The following is an 18,449-nucleotide window of genomic DNA, read 5'->3' as shown; positions in this document are numbered from 1 at the left end:
TCAGGTGCTGGGGCGTTCTATGGGGACGCCTCGAAGGCTGTTGTCTTCCCAGTCTGAGATTAGGCAGATTTCCAGGTTGAACACTACATCTGGGGTATTTGTTGGATCGTACAGTGCAGTATGTGAATGAGTTCCTCATTTCCTCTCAGGTCTGTGCATCTGGTCTCAGCATCTGTCACCTCAAGGTTTTGACTACCTTACCTTGTCTTACCTGCTTTCTGCAGCATTTTCTTTGCTGGCTTCCAGAACATAGCCAGTGTGCCTTTTCTTTTCTTTCAGTGTGCTTGGTTTCCTTCCTGTAAAATGCTTCCACCCCTGTCCCCATCTATCCTGCTTCTGAATATTCTTGGTTCCAGATCTGTTGTGGCTCTAGATTCATCCAGTGTTCTAAGACCCTTTGCCTTTGGTACCTCACTCTTCTCCACTCAGAAGCCAGACTTGACTGGAGGGTGAGTGGAGCAGGGTGGCTCCAGGGCGAGGAGGACCCCTGGGAGGGTCTGGTGCTGCCCTTCCTCCTGCTCACCACCAGCTACTCTGTCATCTACTCTCCTGCTCCACCAGCTACTCTCACCCCTCCTCAGACAGGCCCTCATTTCTTCCCTCTTTTTCTCTGAAACTTCTGCACCTGGACTGCTCTACACTCCATCTGGGCACACACCTGGCCTGGGCATGGCAGGACCTAACCCCAGCTCCCCAGCCGGGGCCGTGCACCCAGCACATGGCACACAGTGCCCACACTGTTTTGGATTAAGTGGATCAAATTTAAAAAGGAGTTTTTTTCTGTACACTTTTGCTTTTTTATTTTGAATTTCAATAAGTAATATGCACTCGATGCACTGTACTTCCAGTGACCAATGAAAAAAATTACTTTGTTTTGCTTCCAAAGACATGTATTGTTTTCTCTTTCACTTTCAGACAGAAACTTTACTAGAAAATAAAATATAATCTCTCAGTAACCTGTTGAAATTAGAACAAAGTTTTCTAATACAATGCATTTTTTTTATTCATTATACACAAATGGGGTACAACTTTTGTTTTCCTGGTTGTACACGAGGTAGAGTCACCATTTGCATAATCATACATGTACATAGGGTAATGATGTTTGTCTCATTCTATTATTTTTCCTTCCCCCACCCTCTCCCCACCCCTCATTTTCCTTTATAGAATCCATCCTTCCTCCATTCTTGCCTCCCCCTGCTCCCCGTTATCAGAGAAATTGTTCGGCCTTTGGTTTTGGGGAGTGGCTTATTTCACCTAGCATGATATTCTCAAGCTCCATTCATTTTCCTGCAAATGCCATAATTTTATTCTTTATGACTGAATAATATTCCATTGTGTATATATACCACAGTTTCTTTATCCGTCCACCTATTGAAGGGCATCTAGGTTGGTTCCACAATCTGGCTATTGTAAATTGAGCTGCTATGAACATTGATGTGGCTGAATCTCTGTAGTATGCTGATTGTAAGTCCTTTGGGTGTAGGCCAAGGAGTGGGATAGCTGGGTCAAATGGTGTTTCCATTCCAAGCTTTCTGAGGAATTTTCACACTGCTTTCCAGAGTGGCTGCACTAATTTGCAGCCCCACCAGCAATGTATGAGTGTACCTTTTTCCCCACATCCTCTCCAACACCTATTGTTGCTTGTATTCTTGAAAAAATATGGAACACTTCATGAATTTGCATGTCATCCTTGTTCAGGGCCATGCTAATCTTGTCTGTATTGTTCCAATTTTAGTATATGTGCTGCTGAAGCAAGCACTATTTTTTAATAAACCTTTCTAAGAAAACCCGACATAGGAACTCATTTTTCAAAACTGATATATTAAAATGATCAGTTTTTGTAGTTTATATAAAATATTTCATTTACAAAATCTATTTAGTGTATTGTGCTTTAGGAATATATGTGTCAGAGGCATGGTGGCACATGCCTTTACTCCCAGCAACTCAGGAGGCTGAGGCAGGAGGGTCACAAATTTAAGGCCAGCCTGGGCAACTTAATGAGACCCCATCTCAAATTAAAAAATAAAAAAGGGCTATGATATATATAACTCAGTGATAAAGCATCCCTAGCTTCCATTCCCAGTTCCACAAAACAAAGTAATAATGTTTCATAAGATGAAGTTCTTGAGCATGGCATCATAAATTGTATCCTTCACAGACTTAAATGAAGCTCTAAAACACTTACTTCATCAAGGCACTTAATATTTATCAAGCATTTACTATTTGCCAAACACTTTATGTGCTCTCTATTGCTGATTGCTAGGACAGGCACACGAGGTGTGGATGCTGCTCTGTTCTGGCCACAAATGGCAGAACTGAGTGTCAAATAACAGAGCAAGAGCTGCAGAGCCAGAAATGAGTGGCTTGGACCACAGCACATTGTCCATGTGTGTACACATAAATGTGCAGATCTCTTTCATATCTGCCCTACAGTGAACACACTCAGTCGCACACTTAGTGTTTGTGAACTCAGAGGGCTTCTGACAGCTGGGCTAGCAGAGGGGATTTCAGCTAATGGTACAAAGCAGGTGGTGGACTTTTCTGGCATGCTACAAGGGTGTGGCTGTGGTCTTGCAACCAGGTGGTCCTTGGCCCACATGAGCAAGACTTGCCCAACTCCACGAGGAAGGCACACAGCAGCTGCCCTGCAGGCACTGTGTGAAGGGGACCCCTTTCCATGAGGGTGCCATAGCCCCTTAGCTGGCTGGGCACATGAGGCACTCCCCAGTTGGAGGGGACCCCTTCCGTGAGGGTGCCACAGCCTCTTAGCTGGCTGGGCACATGAGGCACTCCCCGGTTGGAGGGGACCGCTTCCGTGAGGGTGCCACAGCCCCTTAGATGGCTGGGCACATGAGGCACTCCCCGGTTGGAGGGGACCCCTTCCGTGAGGGTGCCACAGCCTCTTAACTGGCTGGGCACATGAGGCACTCCCCGGTTGGAGGGGACCCCTTCCATGAGGGTGCCACAGCCCCTTAGATGGCTGGGCACATGAGGCACTCCCCGGTTGGAGGGGACCCCTTCCGTGAGGGTGCCACAGCCCCTGGCTAGCTGGCAGGCACATGAGGCACTCCCCAGTTGGAGGGGACCCCTTCCTGTGAGGGTGCCACAGCCCCTTAGCTGGCTGGGCACATGAGGCACTCCCCGGTTGGAGGGGACCCCTTCCGTGAGGGTGCCACAGCCCCTGGCTAGCTGGCAGGCACATAAGGCACTCCCCAGTTGGAGGGGACCCCTTCCATGAGGGTGCCACAGCCCCTTAGCTGGCTGGGCACATGAGGTACCCCCAGTTGGAGGGGACCCCTTCCGTGAGGGTGCCACAGCCCCTTAGCTGGCTGGGCACATGAGGCACTCCCCGGTTGGAGGGGACCCCTTCCGTGAGGGTGCCACAGCCCCTGGCTAGCTGGCAGGCACATAAGGCACTCCCCAGTTGGAGGGGACTTCTTCCATGAGGGTGCCACAGCCCCTTAGCTGGCTGGGCACATGAGGTACCCCCAGTTGGAGGGGACCTCTTCCGTGAGGGTGCCACAGCCCCTTAGCTGGCTGGGCACATGAGGCACTCCCCGGTTGGAGGGGACCCCTTCCGTGAGGGTGCCACAGCCCCTGGCTAGCTGGCAGGCACATGAGGCACTCTGCAGTTAGATGTGCTTCTCATGAGAAAATGTGTACTTGGATTTCCCTGGCTGCTGTGAATGAATCAACTTGTTCTGCTTTTTTTTAGGGGTATTATTGAAGCTCGCTTTGTTTATGTCTTTGTCCTTGGCATTCTGTTCACGGGCACCAGAGACTTGCTTAAATCCCAAGTCATTGCTGCAGACTTCAAGATCAAGATTGTAGGTTTGTGGGAGATCTATAGTGGATTAGTTCTTCTGGCTGCATTGCTCTTGAGACCACATAATCTTCCAGTGTTAGCATTTAGTCTCTTGATTCAGACTGTAATGACTAAATTCATCTGGAAGCCCCTGAGACACGAGGCTGCTGAGATTACTGTAATGCATTATTGGTTCGGTCAAGCATTCTTCTATTTTCAGGTAGGTTTTTGTTATTTTCTGGGTAGAAGACTATTAACTTTGAACATTATTTAATCTTTTAGTTTTCTTTGAGAAAATTTTACAAGTTGGAAAGTGATGTTTATCCAGTAAAAGAACTGTTGGTATGCATGATGAATCTCATGTATTTTTTTAAGAGTAGACTCCAGCTCCCAGGTGTGAATGCATGGGAGTAAGACAAGATTGCTGCTTTGCAGGGTTAGGGGGTCACTTAGCACTGATGTCTAGGAGGCAAGTCTGCCCTCCACTGGCTTCAGCATGTAGTCACTGGGCTTCCTCATCCCTTTACCCTTGGGGTCAGAGCTGTGCACCCTGGGGTCCGGAGGATGGTCAGGGCTTTCTCCAGTGTCCAAAGACCCATCAGCAGTAGGCCACGCCCACTTTGGGTATACAAGGATAGGACGACTCCTGGACAGGGGGCAAGCCTGGGAGGATCAGTTCCACCCGCCTCCTGGGATCCCTAGAATGGGTATAGCTCACCACATTCCCTCCAGCTCAGCTCCCTGGCTGAGTCACTGATCATCTATGGGACATCTCTCTGTCTCCTCTATCTGCACCAACCTCTCACCTTCATGTATGGAACAGTCCATACATGGACAGAGGCTTATCCGCTTGTGTCCTAGCAGGTCAGCCTCTTCCCCAGGCTCCTTTGCTCTTGGTTTCCTGTGTCCCCAGCTTTACCCGTGGAGCAACCCACAGCTGTGGTTTGACTCTATTTTTACCAAGGGTAGTAGGTGAAATTAGAGAAATATCTTAAGTCCTTGAGTAGCATGACCAGTTGGAGATCATCAAGCTGTAGAGTTCCCTGGCCTCCCAACTGTCTCAGCCCCTGGTCACTCTGTGTGCCAGCTGAGCTTCCCCACCATGGACTCTGCACCTGTGGAGGATAGGGGCGTTTGAGTGCCAGCATGGGGGTCCTTAACAGAATGCAGACAGCCACAGGCACAGATGCTGGTGTCCAGCACACCCACCAGGTGACCCTCTGGCAAGCCCCTGCTTCACCTGAGTTTCCTTATCTGTAAGCTGGGGACAGCACATAGTGCCCTTCTCCCGGGCTGTCACACAGCCAGGAGCATGGTGGAACCTGGCCCTCGTGCGGAGGGTCTCGACTTGGGTGAAGAGACGGCATCTGGAGCACGCTTTGCTTCCAGGTTGACCCAGCTTTTGCAGTGTGGCAGGAGGCGCGTGGGGCAGCAGGCAGTGCCCTCTGTGCACTGCAGGCTGTGCCACTGGTGTTTCTTCAGCAGGCACCCTCAAAGCTGGCCTACAGGCCTCACGCAGACAGGCCAGAGCAGGCCCTGGCCACCCGCCCTTCTCCCCCTGTCCTTCAGGTTGAGTCTCTTGCCCATCACTGTCAGGTTTCCTGGGAGAAGAGTCAGAGCCCTTGCTGCCCTGCATCCTTCCCTCAGCCCTGTGTTTCCTCGACAGCATGGGGATGGGAACACGGGTGCCCACTTGCGCCAAGTCCCTAGTCTCTGCTTCAGCCTAGTTGAGGGTAATGAGTTTATGCAAGTTGAGCCCCAGCATGTGCTGCCTCGCTGCTGAACCACAGCATCAGCCCTTTCTGCAGACTGACGCTGTTTGGCGGCTGCCATCAGTCTCCTACAGCCAGACCCACTCCTGTCCTGACCAGGCCTCCTGTCCCTCGTCCTGCCTCCTCCTTTCCCATGGAAGGGCCCCCCACTAGAAGTCAAGGAGCAGCTCACTGTGAGTAGAGTTTCAGGGAAAGCCGAGCAGTAACTGCCATGGCAGGTGTGGCCTCAGGCAAGAGAGCAGGGAGTGAGCAGCACACATCTCTGCCACAGATGTCCCTAGAACCACACCTGCCAAGGGATGAGGGAGTGGGTTTGGAACACCAGCCAGGCCTGAGGTAGGCGTTTGGAGAGGGGCCTTGACTGGGCCTTGTGGACATGCGTGTACCACAGACCATATGCTTCCTCAGCATCTGAGGAGGGTCCACATGACACAGAGTTGGCAGATCATCACCACCAGCAGACAGATCGTAAAGAAGCAGAATCTTGGCAGATCCATTTCTTGATCCAAAATCCCGCCACACACATGCAGGATGAGCTGTGGGCCTTGTCCCCCATGTTCCACAGCTCGTGACCCGCCAGGGCTGTAACCAGCCAGAATATGGGTGGCAGTCAGAGAAGCCACCCTCAGTGGCAGATTGTCCCTTCACACAGCAGCTGGCCCACTTTGCCATATGGCTCAGCAGTGTCCAACAGGACCCACTGTATAGACAGCACTTGACCTCCAGCCCGGTGTCCCCTCAGCCACGCTGGGCAGCTGTACCTACCAGGGCCACATGTAGTACCCTCAGAAGGTACAGAATGTCTTGAGGTTAGCCCATGGATCTGGACAGAAGTGTAAGCTCACTGCAGTAGCCAGCAGATTGGCCTGTTCGTTTCTGTATCAGTCACTCCACTTCCTCCTCCTGGGCCTGTGTGATGTGGCAGGCAGACAGACAGATGGCCTGGGCCAGCCCAGTGACCTGAAGGAGAAGCAGGCAGTTGGCTCTAGCCAGGGCCTCTGGCTCCTCTGACCACATGTCCACACTGGCATGTTCATCTGAGCTGTGTGTTTCACATTAACGTAGCAGTGGTTGGTGTCTGTGTTGCTAAACCAGCGTCAGCCCTTTTCTGTGTTCCAGGGCAACTCCAACAACATCGCCACCATCGACATCTCAGCAGGCTTTGTGGGCTTAGATACCTATATGGAAATTCCAGCCACGTTCCTGACAGTGTTTGGGACATATGCGGGACCTGTGCTGTGGGCCAGCCACTTGGTACACTTCCTAAGCTCTGAAGCAAGCAGGTGAGGTGCCTTCTCTGTCTTCTAGCATAAATCTAATGGCAGATTGCCTGTTCTTAAGAGTGAAACTTATTCTAAGTAAGGGTGTCAGAACCCCAAGAATTAGACAGTCTTTTCACAGATTTTCTTTTCCTTAAATAAGAGGCATAGTTCGCGGCTCAAAGGCCTGGTGAGTCTGAGGCTCTGTGGGCAGCTTCAGGTCTCCCAGTTCAAACCACATAGTGGAAATTTCTCTCCTGCTTGTTGGTGGTAGGAGGGGAGCTAGTTCTTCCCCTTGGGGGCAAGAAGACAAGAGACACTTGCTCTTGGTTTCCAGAAGCCCTGCCGCAAGGGAGAGGCCCCAGAAGGGGCTGCCACCCATTCACAGAGGGCTGAAGCCAGGCAGGGAGAGTTCAGAGACAAGTGCGCACCGGCCAGGCCTTCCTCCTAACCAGGCCCAGCTCACCTGGCCTCCCCTCCTGGACAGTTTGCACGCATGTGCCTTCTGCCTGCCCAGCATGCCCTCACCCTTGCCTGCCTGTTCTCTCCACTGCAGCCCCACCTCCTAAGAATCTGCTCTTCCTTACCCGTTGGCTTTTGTGTGATTCCTCTTGAAAGGACGCTCCCTGAACCTGGCCTTCACTAGCTTGTTTGTCAGGCAGCCTCAGTGCTGGGCAGCCCACCTGACAGCCATCCACAGCAGAACATGGACCACTCGATTCTGAGTCCTCCGGGGTGGCCTAAGGGCTGCCCGTAAAAATTTTAAACTGGTCTGTGCCTGGTCTTCCCATCTGTAGAACGGAGGTTACTCAGGGCAGGGGAGGGGGCATGGCATCACTGGGAAGTGCCCCCAGCCCTGGTCTGCAGATGCACAGCCTGCCCCAGCTGTAGCCCTGGTCCTGGAAGCCTGTCCACTTGCTGACCAGCTGAGCCACACAGCCAGCCACTCTGCACCTGCCTCCCACACACTCTGGGGGACACACCAGGTCGGCCAGAGCCTCACAGCCATCCCCACTGCAACCAGTGGCCCCATCCCTGGTAGCTGTGACCCTTACATGCTCCTGCCAGTCTTGCCGGTGGGGCTTCCCATTACTCACTGTCGCTCCCTCTCGGCCGTGATTGGAAGAGTGGCTCTGGCAGCAGCCGACCCTCAGGAGGTTCTCTACGGATTCCACGTCCCTGTCTCTACCCACAGTATCTGTGGGTCTGCTTTGTCCTCTGGCTTTGATGTGTGGCCACCTTCATGGGTGTGTCATCTGGTCCACCGCAGGCTCTCTTCCTTCCTCAACCCCAGAGCCACTCCAAGATCCCCAAGTTCGTGTGCCTGGCCCAAACTCCCCCTAGGCTCCAACCCTGAATATCTAACCTCCTTTCAGCTTCTCCATGGAGGTGTCCTGCAGGCCCAGGGTTGTGCTCACTGGCTTGCTCAGCCTGTTTCCATCAGGGCATCAGTGTCAGCCACAAGAGGCCTTGGCTGGACTTGAAACCAGAGAGCCCTGAGATGGCCTCAGCCATGGAGAGAGCTTCCCACCCCAGGCTCCTGGTGTACTTTAGGGTGCTTGAGAGCCAAATGCCTTCTAGCCTGCTGACTTGCTGCCTTTTGAAGGTGAGAACTTCATCTCCAGCCAGACCCTGACTTCCTGCAGACAAGGGATGCCTAAAACAGTCACCTGTGCTCAGGGCAGTGTGTGAACCAGACCTCAGAGTGAAGCTCGCCCAACCCACCATCAGGGCCAAAAGCCAGCCTCTGTGGGCAGAGCTCCCACTTATGAGCCTGGAACTCACCTCTGCCACTGTCTAGGATGCTGTGTGGGTGGGTTGGAGACAGGCTGCAAGTGGGCACTGGACTTTTTTGCTAAACATCAAGAGGGCCAGGAGTTGTGCGGTGTGCCCGCCTCTGCCTGCAGGGACTGGCACATGACTGAGCACACCTTGGGTGGAACCCAGATGTGCAGCTGCAGGGGGCACGGCTCATCCTCCATCTGCCTGCAGGCCTTCTGTGAAGAGCAGCAGCCTTAGAGCCTCGGAGCTGATGACTGACATGCACAGCAGGCACATCTGTGTTTGGGAGAAGAGACAGCATTTTCTAAAAGTGTAAATCGATTTGGTGACTTTGTCCCAGTGAAGTAAGAAAGCTGTAAGCCGATCTAACTGGCACACAGAAGTGCTTCCAACAGGTCACAGCTGCATCCAGGTGCTCCCCCACCTCAGGTGTCCCGTGCCAGGCAGCAGGAGAGTAGTAGGACACTGGTTACCATGGGAGGACTGAGCGGCGGCTTCTGAAGGGACCATGTTCAGAACCGTTCAGCTGGAGTGCAAGGCAGGGACAGCCAGAGCCCACGTACCATGAAGCTTGTGCTGAGTATGCACCTCTTAGAGGTGGCGGGGCCATCTCCCAGGTTGTGACAAGGCAGCCCCTGTGGGGAGCAGAAGTGCAGGCAAGGGACCCTCACCCCAGAGCCACAGTTGAGGGTGGTGAGGGGACATGAACTGACCACAGTGCAAAGGCCACAGACAACTGGGTTGTGTTCTCCACATGTCAGACCACACCAGGCCTGAAGTGGATCAGAGTCGCTGCCCGCCCAGACGACCCGTCCAGCTTCCTCGGGGGCAGGTCCTGAGTGGCAAGGAGGGTCTGCGAGCAGCCAAGCCTTTCTGAGAGCCAGAGGCACAGCCCTCCCCACCCTCTTACCTTCTCAGAGCTGGTTGCTGGTGACCCCATGTTCAGCGGGTGCATCTTCAAGAATCCAGCATAGGGCCTGGGAACAGGTGAGCACAGGGCACAGCACTCTCCAGTCCCAAGGCAGGGGCAGGAGCTAACCCACTTCTCTTGTTGACAGTGGTCCTGCATTGAGCCAGGCTTGCTTCTGCTATGCGCTGATTTGTTCCGTGCCAGTCGCCACATACCTCATCCTGGTGACGTCCCTGCGCTACCACTTATTCATATGGAGTGTGTTTTCTCCAAAGCTCCTCTATGAGGGCATGCATCTGCTCATCACAGCAGCCCTCTGCGCACTCTTCACGGCCGCAGATCAGCACAGCCGTACAAGACCTTCAGAGAGGTGGACACTGGGAACAGACAGCTCTTGAAGTCTGCTGTCTGCCTTGTGGGTTTGAGTACTGAAGAGTCTGTTAGATGCAAGATCCATCTAAGAGAAGATGTGAACCCACAAAGATGGTAACCAGCTTCAGCTGTACTTGAAATTAGATTAGGGAGTAAGTAGTTTAATAAAAGTGACTTTAAAATACTTCAGTATGTATGGTGCTTTCCCTGTTGACAATCACTCCAGAAACTCGTGCACTTGTAAGTTCCTCTGATAAGTTACATAGATGTGTGTTCACACTGATGAACAAAGGTTCTGGGGTGCACTCAGAGTGCCCAGGGTACTGTCCAGGGGGTCACCTGCTCCAGGAGGCACAGACACCTGGGGCCCTTGGCTTACGTGGGAGGACTCCATCACTACTGAGGGCATTTGAACTGACATTCATTCACAGAAATTGCTCCCTTACATATAACCTGCACATACTAATTTTTTTCTGGGATGTTAAACTTTTTTTGTTTGTTACAACATTAAATCTTTGCCTACTTAAAGGCAAGTAGAGATGCTATTGTTAAATATCTAAAGTATTCTAAAAGAATTGAGTATAACATTTTCAAGAAAAATAATTATATTTTCCGAAATAAAGACATTTAGTGTTTTAGTCAGTTGTTGTTTTTTTTGTTGTTGTTGTTGTTTGTTCGTTTGTTTTGTTTTGTTTTGTTTTTTTGCTGTGGTGACTAAGGACCCAACCACAATAGTAGAGGAGGAAAAGTTTATTGAGGGGCTCACGGTTTCATAGGTCTCTGTCCATAGACACCAGGCTCCATTCCTTGGGCTCTTGGTGAGGCAGAACGTTGTGGTGGAAGAGTGGGGAAGTGAAGCAGCTCACATGATGAGGAGGAAAGACTCCACTCTCCACATACAAATGTACACCCCAAAGCCACAGCCCCATACCCACCTCCTCCAGCCACATCCTACCACCTTCAGTTAGCAGGCAGTGAATACCCTCAAGGGATGCATTTAAGATTGGGTTAAGACTCACAACCCTATCACTTCTCTGAAATTTCTTGCTTTGTCACAACGTGAGCTTTTTGGGGACACCTCACATGCAAACAATAACAATAAGAATGACATTATTTTAACTTAAAAATCTATTGTAACTGGCTCAAGTGAAGACAGTGTTGGCATAAAAGCTATTGTGAGTTGTGCTTAAAGAGCAAGACAACAGCCAGTCCACACAAACTGCTCTGTACAGCAGTGGAGCCTCAGTGTCCAATCACACTGACCCCTGTTTGGACAGGAGTGGAGCCTGGTGTCCTCCTCACACTGACCCCTGTTTGGACAGGAGTGGAGCCTGGTGTCCTCCTCACACTGACCCCTCTTTGGTCAGGAGTGGGAGCCCCAGGGTGCTCCTCTTTCAGACCGATGGTCAGCAGGATTGGTGTCTTGCTAGTATTTTTTTCCTTTTTTTGTTTCAAACTATTTAAATATACGTGGGGCCAGGCTGTGGCTCAGTGGTAGAGGGCTCTCCTCGCATGTGTGAGGCTTGGGTTCGATCCTCAGCACCACATAAATAAACACGATAGAAGTCCATCTACAACTAAGAAAAATAAAAAATAAAAAAAACAAGTATATGTTATTCTAAAGAAAACAAAAGGAAAGAAAGAAAGAAAATTTAGTTGTCAAGGAGAATCTGCAACTGTATGCAGGAACTTTCTTTCCCCTACATTGCAGGGCATTAATCTGCCCTTCACCTGAGTGGGCCTCCACCAGGTGGGACTCTGACGCAGTTGCCTTGCTTGGGGATTGGTGGAGCTCAGTGTGGGCTTCCCATGTGGGCTGGTTCTTCAGCAACCTCTCACCATCCCGTCAGGGAAGTCCTGAGTGTAGGCTGCTGCTTGTTTTCCAAACTTCAGCTCCTAATGAGATCTCAGTGTAGTTGACTGCCCGCGCACCTTGAGTGTCGCTGCCCTTACCTGACCCTCTAGATTCACAGGTCCAGAGTTCCACTCTCTCTGTGAAAACAGGCTGAGTGTGTAAGAGTCCAGTCCCATGCAACTCCCACTGAGTACTGCTGCTGGGCACAGACTGGGGCCTGCACAGCATTGGTGACCTCCTCTCCTGGACTTGCAGATTCAGTGAGATCATCCTTGCTGACGCTCAAAGGTTTCCTGGAACCTGTTATGGGAGCCCGGGCACATGGGGCCGGACTGCGTCCGTGCCAGGCCAGCAGCTTCCACACTGCTGCCTTGGCCTAAAGCTCTCCTGAGAGGAGCTAGGCATGGGGACCCAGGCACGGAAGCCCCAGACCCCAGGAGCCACAGTCAGTGACATTTAGTGATCTCGATTCGCAGCTCTGTGTTGGGGGACATGTACCTGAGGCCCACACTCGGTTCCGCTCTTAGTTCAGGCAGTGAATGGGATCTGAAATGAACCGAAAAATTAAAGTGAAACCAAAGAAAATGATGAACTTCGGATATTTTTTAAAGTAATGTTTGTTCATAAATATTCCTAAAAATTTAAGAAAAAGATTATTTTAAATGTTGAGATTGGAATGACATTTTTTTAAATTAACTACTTTCCTGTTCCAGTGTCCTCACACATTCTTCCTCCCGTCACTTTACAGATTTCCATGGTGTGTCCCTGTGTCGTTCAGAAATGGCCCTCTCTCAGCTCCCTGGTCCTTCCCCACAGCTGAACTCTAAGTGCTTTACTTCCTCTCCCCAGTCTGCAGGATGGGCTTTGTGGCCTGGGGATGTTTTCATAGGAGACTCAAGGATGCTGAGACTCCCAGGTGGCGTCCAGGGGTGCCCACCTGGGCCTACACCTCTGCCTGCTCGCTCCTGCTGCTTCTGCTCTTCCCTCCTGCCTCCCACCCTGTGTCCTTTCTTCTCACTTTCTGGATTCCCTGCTCCCTTTCCAGTGGTGTCTGCACAGCTGCACAGCAGCGGTGGGGAGCGGTGAGAGGCACTAGGCCAGGACTCGCAGCCACAGACACAGAGGCGGGGCTGCATCTGCAGCGGGTCCTGCCTCTGAATTTCTCAAGCACGTTCACGGGAAACAGAGAGGCACGAGGAGCCCCCTCCCAGCATCCAACTTCAGCAGCAAATATCCAAACGCCCTGCATTGTAGACCCACCCAGAGGTTGGTTGGTTGGTTTTGCAAAATGTACATTAATTGAAATGCATGATGAGTTAGGTACCATTCTGACAGGTGGACACCCAGGACTGTCCCTGCAGTATGTTCACGTCACAGTAACCCACTCCATCAGGTGTGGGGTCTCCCTCCTCCAGAAAGCCCACCATGGTCTTACAGAGGAACACTGTGTCACCCATGCCTGTGGCTCCGTGGGGCATCCCAGGGCTGTCCCTGCAGTGTGTCAACATTTGTGTCTCTGCAGATGTGTCCCTGGGCTGTCCCTGTCAGACGTCTCTGACTCCTCAGGTGCATCCCTGACTCTCTGGGGTGTCCCTGGGCTCTCCCTGCAGTGTGTCGACAACACCTCCAACTGAGGCCACACCACAGCTCACTCGCCACCCTACGGTGGCGAGGAAACCATCTTGGCCGTGTGTCTGGCATTGCTGGTTCCCGGTGCGCTCCGTGGAATTGCCTTATGAGCCTGACATCTCAGGCTTCCCACATGCTTCTGTCCCTTGGGTCTTCTGTGAAGTGTCTGTCCAAGTCCATTATCTTTTCCATACTGTGTTATGAGTCCTTATGAATTCAGGATCCAAGCTCTCTCTCTCTCTCTCTCTCTCTCTCTCTCTCTCTCTCTATATATATATATATATATATATATATATATATATATATATATATATATAAACATGAACGATTCTTAGCTTAGATGGACACAATACCTTTATTTTATTTATTTATTTTATGGGGTGATGAGGATGCAACCCAGGGCCTCACATATGCTAGGCAAGTGCTTGACCACAGCCACAGCCCCAACCCCAAGGATTCGAGTGCTTTATTGGGGCTCTTTCTGAATATTTTTTTCCTAATCTGTGGTTGTCTTTTAATTTCTAATGGTGTCTTTTGATGAATAGCTCCTTATTTAAATGAAATACAATTTATCAGTCATTTCTCTTACGGTTATTGCTTTCTAAAAGTGTCTTTTCTAAGAAATGTTTGTTAGGGTGAAAGGTGTTGCCCAGTACCTTTTCTGGAAGTCCTGGCTTTAGCTTTGGTCTGTTGATGACCCATCTCGAGCTGCTTGTGGGCGGTGTGAGCAGAGTTGAGCCCTCTTTCATTGCAGCTGCTACCCCTCTCCACACTGTTCTGAAGCTACTTTCTCTTCCTCCCTGCACTGCTCCAGCAGGGATAGTCATGGGGTCCCATTGACTCTGGTCTCTACCAGGAGCAGGCTGTTGGGGTCACTGCAGCTTCATGCCAAGTCCTGGAGACCTGGAAACATGTCTTCCAGCTTTTTTCTCCTTTTTCAAAATTATTTTGATATTCTAGGTCCTTTGAGTTCCCACATAAATTTACAATCATCTTATTGATTTCTGTTTTTAAAAGCTTGCTGGATTGCAGCTGGGACTATATTAAATCTATGGATAAGTTTGGAGGGAACCAACATTGTTCATGCTGTGACCAAAGTGAATCTCAATTTCGCAGGTCTCTCTAACTTCTCTCATAAACGTTCAATTTCCAGCCCAGAGGTCCACCTCCTATCTTAAGTTTATTCCTGGAATTTTTCCTGGTGTTTTTTGATGTTGTTGTGAAGACACTTTACCTTTACCTTCCAGTCGTTTGCTGACAGAACCTGCAGATACGTTGACCTTGCTCCCGAGGCCTTGCTGAAGGTCTGAGTTTCACTCTCAGCTTTGGAGCTTCCTTGGCTTTTCTCCACAAGCATGGGCGTCCTGTGAGTGGAGATAGTTTTGCTCCTCACTTTCCTCTCCCTGCCTCTTGTAATTTCCCTCAATTTGTTGTACTGCGTTGGGCAGAAATGCTGTGAAGATGTTCCTGCCGTGCTCCCAGGGTGGGATTCTGCGTCTTCGCATCAAGTGCAACTCAGCTTCTACCAAAGGTGCTGCACCGGAGTGAGGAATCCCCCTTCTCCTTTGCGGAGTTTCTTTGTTTGTACCATGAGTTCATATTGGATTTTGTCAACTGCTTTTCTTCCTTTTTAATTTTTTTTTAGGCTGCAGATGGACACAATACCTTTACTTATTTATTTTTATCAGTGCTGAGGATCAACCCAGTGCCTCACGCATGCTAGGCAAGCGCTCTCTACCACTGAGCTACAACCCCAACCCCTTGTCGACTGCTTTTCTGCATCTAATAAGTTAGTCACATATTTCTCCTTTATTCTGTTAAGATTGTTAAACCAAGAACTCTTGATACCAAAGGATTTCTAACATAAAAGGGTTTATTGGGACCACAGTAGCTCCTAGCCAGGGAAAGGACCAGATTCTGGGAAGTTCCCGTGACTACCAGCAGCAGGACTAGGTTGCAGTTGGAAATATTCAGCAGACCAGAGCCAAGAGCATTTTTAACATGACAGACATTTGGAGAAGGCAGGCATGGTTGTTGACCGGGACCCTACATTGGCTGTAGAAAGGAGAGGCAGACTACATGCACTAGAGACAGCTCTGAGACAGGAGGGCAGTCTGTCAGGGCAGCTCTCGTGCTTCCAGACCGGTGGGGGTCTGAGCAGGATGGGGAAGTGCTAGGAGCTTCCAGGGGCTTCAGGGAAGGTTTTCATGCACACCGTGGATGTGAAGCGGCCTCGCTTCCACCCCTGGCTTGTCCGCAGATTAACGTCCCCCATCTCTCTTCCCTTCCAGTTATGTTTGCTTGTTTGTTTGTTGATTTTTTATTTGTTCTAGTTAGTCATACTTTTTTTTAACTACGAGTGAGATTCTGAGTCTGTTTAGCAAGGTCTCAGGAGGCAAGGTCGATGTTTCTGCAAGTTCCGTCAAGAGTCTGCATGTTAAGTGGCGCTTAACCACTGAACCGCATCCCTAGCCATGTTTTTGTATTTTATTTAGAGATGGGGTCTCACTGAGTTGCTTTAGGGCCTTGCTAAGTTGCTGAGGCTGGTTTGAACTTGCGATCCTCCTGCCTCAGCCTTCTGAGTGTCTGAGATTACAGGCGTGCACCACCACGCCCAACTCCCCTCTAGTCTTAATTAGATTTAGAACATGCCAGAATTTTTTATTTATCAATATGGTGAATCACTTTATTTGACTTTTTAAAAAAATTTATCATGATCTTAAATTTCTGGGATAAACCCCATGTGGTGGTGATATGCTGTTTATATGTCAATGGACTTTATTCACTAATTAAGACCTTTGCGTGTTCATGAGGGCTCCTGGTAGGTTTTGTTCCTTTCTTCTTCTTATAGTTTAGATCTTACATGTCCCCCAGAGGCCAGCCTGAGGTCTGTCGGGAGGTGAGGCCTAGTGGGAAGAAAGCAGGTCCCGCCCTTGAATGGGACACTGGGACCTCCACCTTTTCTCTCTCTCTGCTTCCTGGCTGCCACATGGTGAGCAGCTTCCTCTGTCTTGTGCTCACCATGATGTGCTGGGCCATCATGGACCCCAAAACAACACAGTCAAGCACAACTGAAAGCTGGGAGCTGTGAGCCAAAATTAACCTTTCCCCCTTTAAGTCGCTTTTCTCAAGAATTTTGTTATAGTTGCAGAAACCTGGCTGACACACTTGTAATGTCTTCCATTACTAAAATGTCAGACATGAGAGTTATTCTGGCCTGGTAAAATGAGTGGGAAAACATTCCCTCCCCTTCTACTTTCTCAAAGAGTTTAAATAAATTTTTTTCTTAAAAACTTGGTAGAATTTACTTTGAATGATCTGAACCTGAAGTTTCTTTCTGGAGAATTTCTGACAACAGTTTTGGTATTTGATAACTGCTGTTTCATTAAGATTTTCTACTTTGTCTTGTGTCAGTTTTGGTAAATTGACATGTCTGTTCACAATCTCTCCATATCACTTTTGATGCTGTCTGTAGGGTTTGGATCTGCTGTTCATTCTAGTTCTGGTAGTTTCTCTGTCTACTCCCCCACTCATCTTCATTGGTTTTTTCTAGGGGCTGATCTCATTTCAAAGAATCAACTTTCTCTTATTTCTATTTTATTTATTTTTACTGTTAACCTTATTCCTATTTTCTCCTTACTTTGTTTTGTTTTTTCTACCTTCTTAAACATAGTCTCCTTTTCCAGTAAGAGCACACATCCCCATCTGGGGGGCAAGGGGAGACACCTGTTTTTTCCTTACTGCTCTCTCACGACACAGCACCCATTGTGTGGGATTCTCACATATCCAGTTATTCTCCAGTGGACACCAACTGAGTACTTCATAATCCCATTCAATTCTGACATTGCCCTGAAAATCAAAGAAAAATTACAATGAAAGCACCTTTGAAAGAGCTTTCAAAATGGGGAAGAACGTACTCAGGACTCAGCTGCTGTGTGGAGCAGGAGTAGGGTCACCTCTGCTTGAACCGCAGGCATTAGAGCAACTAGGACAACCAGACAGGTGCAGCCCAGGAGGTCACAGCCTCCTGTTTATGGGCATTTCCATTCTGTCCGTACTTCATTGCTGTTGGTGGTCTGTGTAACCCTGTCCTTCTTGGCCCTCAGTAGCCCACATGGGCTCCCACCCAGAATGCTGCCCTCCTCAAATTGCCAACTCAGAGTCTCCTAAGACTCCACATAAAGTCTGTTTTACTCCCACAGTCCCCGAGTTTAGAGTCATATTGCCTTCCTGGAGACATCCCAGTCCCACTGGGCAGGGCTCCATCCCACAGGACTGCACCCACTCAGACACCAGGCAGCCCTCAACTGTGACCTGGGCTTCCAACTGGCTCTGTGTCCAGGCTTCCACAACCTCCCTACTTAGGTGTGATAATTAGCTAGGATGGCTCGCAGAACTCAGGCAACCGTTCACTTACACTTACTGGTTCATTATAAAGGGTGCTATTAAGAATGCAAAAGCACAGCCAGAGGAAGAGAAGGCTGGGGAAGCGGGCACGGAGCCTCATGCTTGACTCTGGTGGTCAGGCACCCAGACCTCATTGGTTCTCTCCACAACTCTTACAGAGCTGGACCTCCAGACTCTCTTCCCTGAGGCCAGTGGGCAAGATTGAAAGTTCCAACCCTCTAAACTCTTGGTCTTCTGACCAGGCCCATCCTGAAGCTATCTAGGGACCTGACCCTAGGTCAGCTTGTTAGCTTAGAACAAGACAATCCCATTAATAAGGACATCCCATGGGTTTAGGATCAGGACTTAGAACAAGACAATCCCATCAATAAGGATGTCCCATGAGTTTAGGATAAGAAGAACAAGACAATCACATTAATAAGGATATTCCTAGAGTTTTAGGAAATAGGTAAAAGAAATTTAGACCAAACATATTTCATATTTCACATTTTTTATTATGCAGTTGGAAATACTTCCTGATATCCTTTATGGCCCAGCACTTGATCTTTCTTAATGGACATTCTCTGTGCAGTAGTTATTTACTGTGGTGTCATGTAATTGCCACTTAGGCAAAATGTATCCATCCCATGCACACTCATCATCCACAGAATACAAACTC

General features: G+C 49.7%; 1 protein-coding gene and 1 non-coding gene across 6 annotated transcripts in view; one reads left to right on the top strand and one right to left on the bottom strand.

Annotated features, from left to right (window-relative positions):
• Positions 1-10,367, top strand: part of Pigg (phosphatidylinositol glycan anchor biosynthesis class G) — a 45,552-nt gene extending 35,185 nt beyond the window's left edge. For all 5 annotated transcript variants that reach the window (XM_047566442.1, XM_047566443.1, XM_047566441.1 and 2 more), the window contains 3 exons: positions 3,716-4,025; positions 6,697-6,860; positions 9,677-10,367. In XM_047566442.1, coding sequence (XP_047422398.1) covers positions 3,716-4,025; positions 6,697-6,860; positions 9,677-9,926 — 724 coding nt within the window. In that variant the 3' untranslated portion in view covers positions 9,927-10,367. The remainder of the gene's footprint in view (positions 1-3,715; positions 4,026-6,696; positions 6,861-9,676) is intronic.
• On the bottom strand, positions 1,654-1,759 carry LOC124995201 (U6 spliceosomal RNA). The gene has a single exon (XR_007110670.1). It is a non-coding gene; the product is annotated as a U6 spliceosomal RNA (small nuclear RNA).
• Positions 10,368-18,449: the final 8,082 nt, after the last annotated feature.

The sequence above is a fragment of the Sciurus carolinensis genome, chromosome 10 (assembly GCF_902686445.1).
Source record: "Sciurus carolinensis chromosome 10, mSciCar1.2, whole genome shotgun sequence".
Taxonomy (NCBI): domain Eukaryota; kingdom Metazoa; phylum Chordata; class Mammalia; order Rodentia; family Sciuridae; genus Sciurus; species Sciurus carolinensis.
Note: the sequence above shows the minus strand (reverse complement) of the source record. Positions and strands in the feature narration are given on the sequence as shown.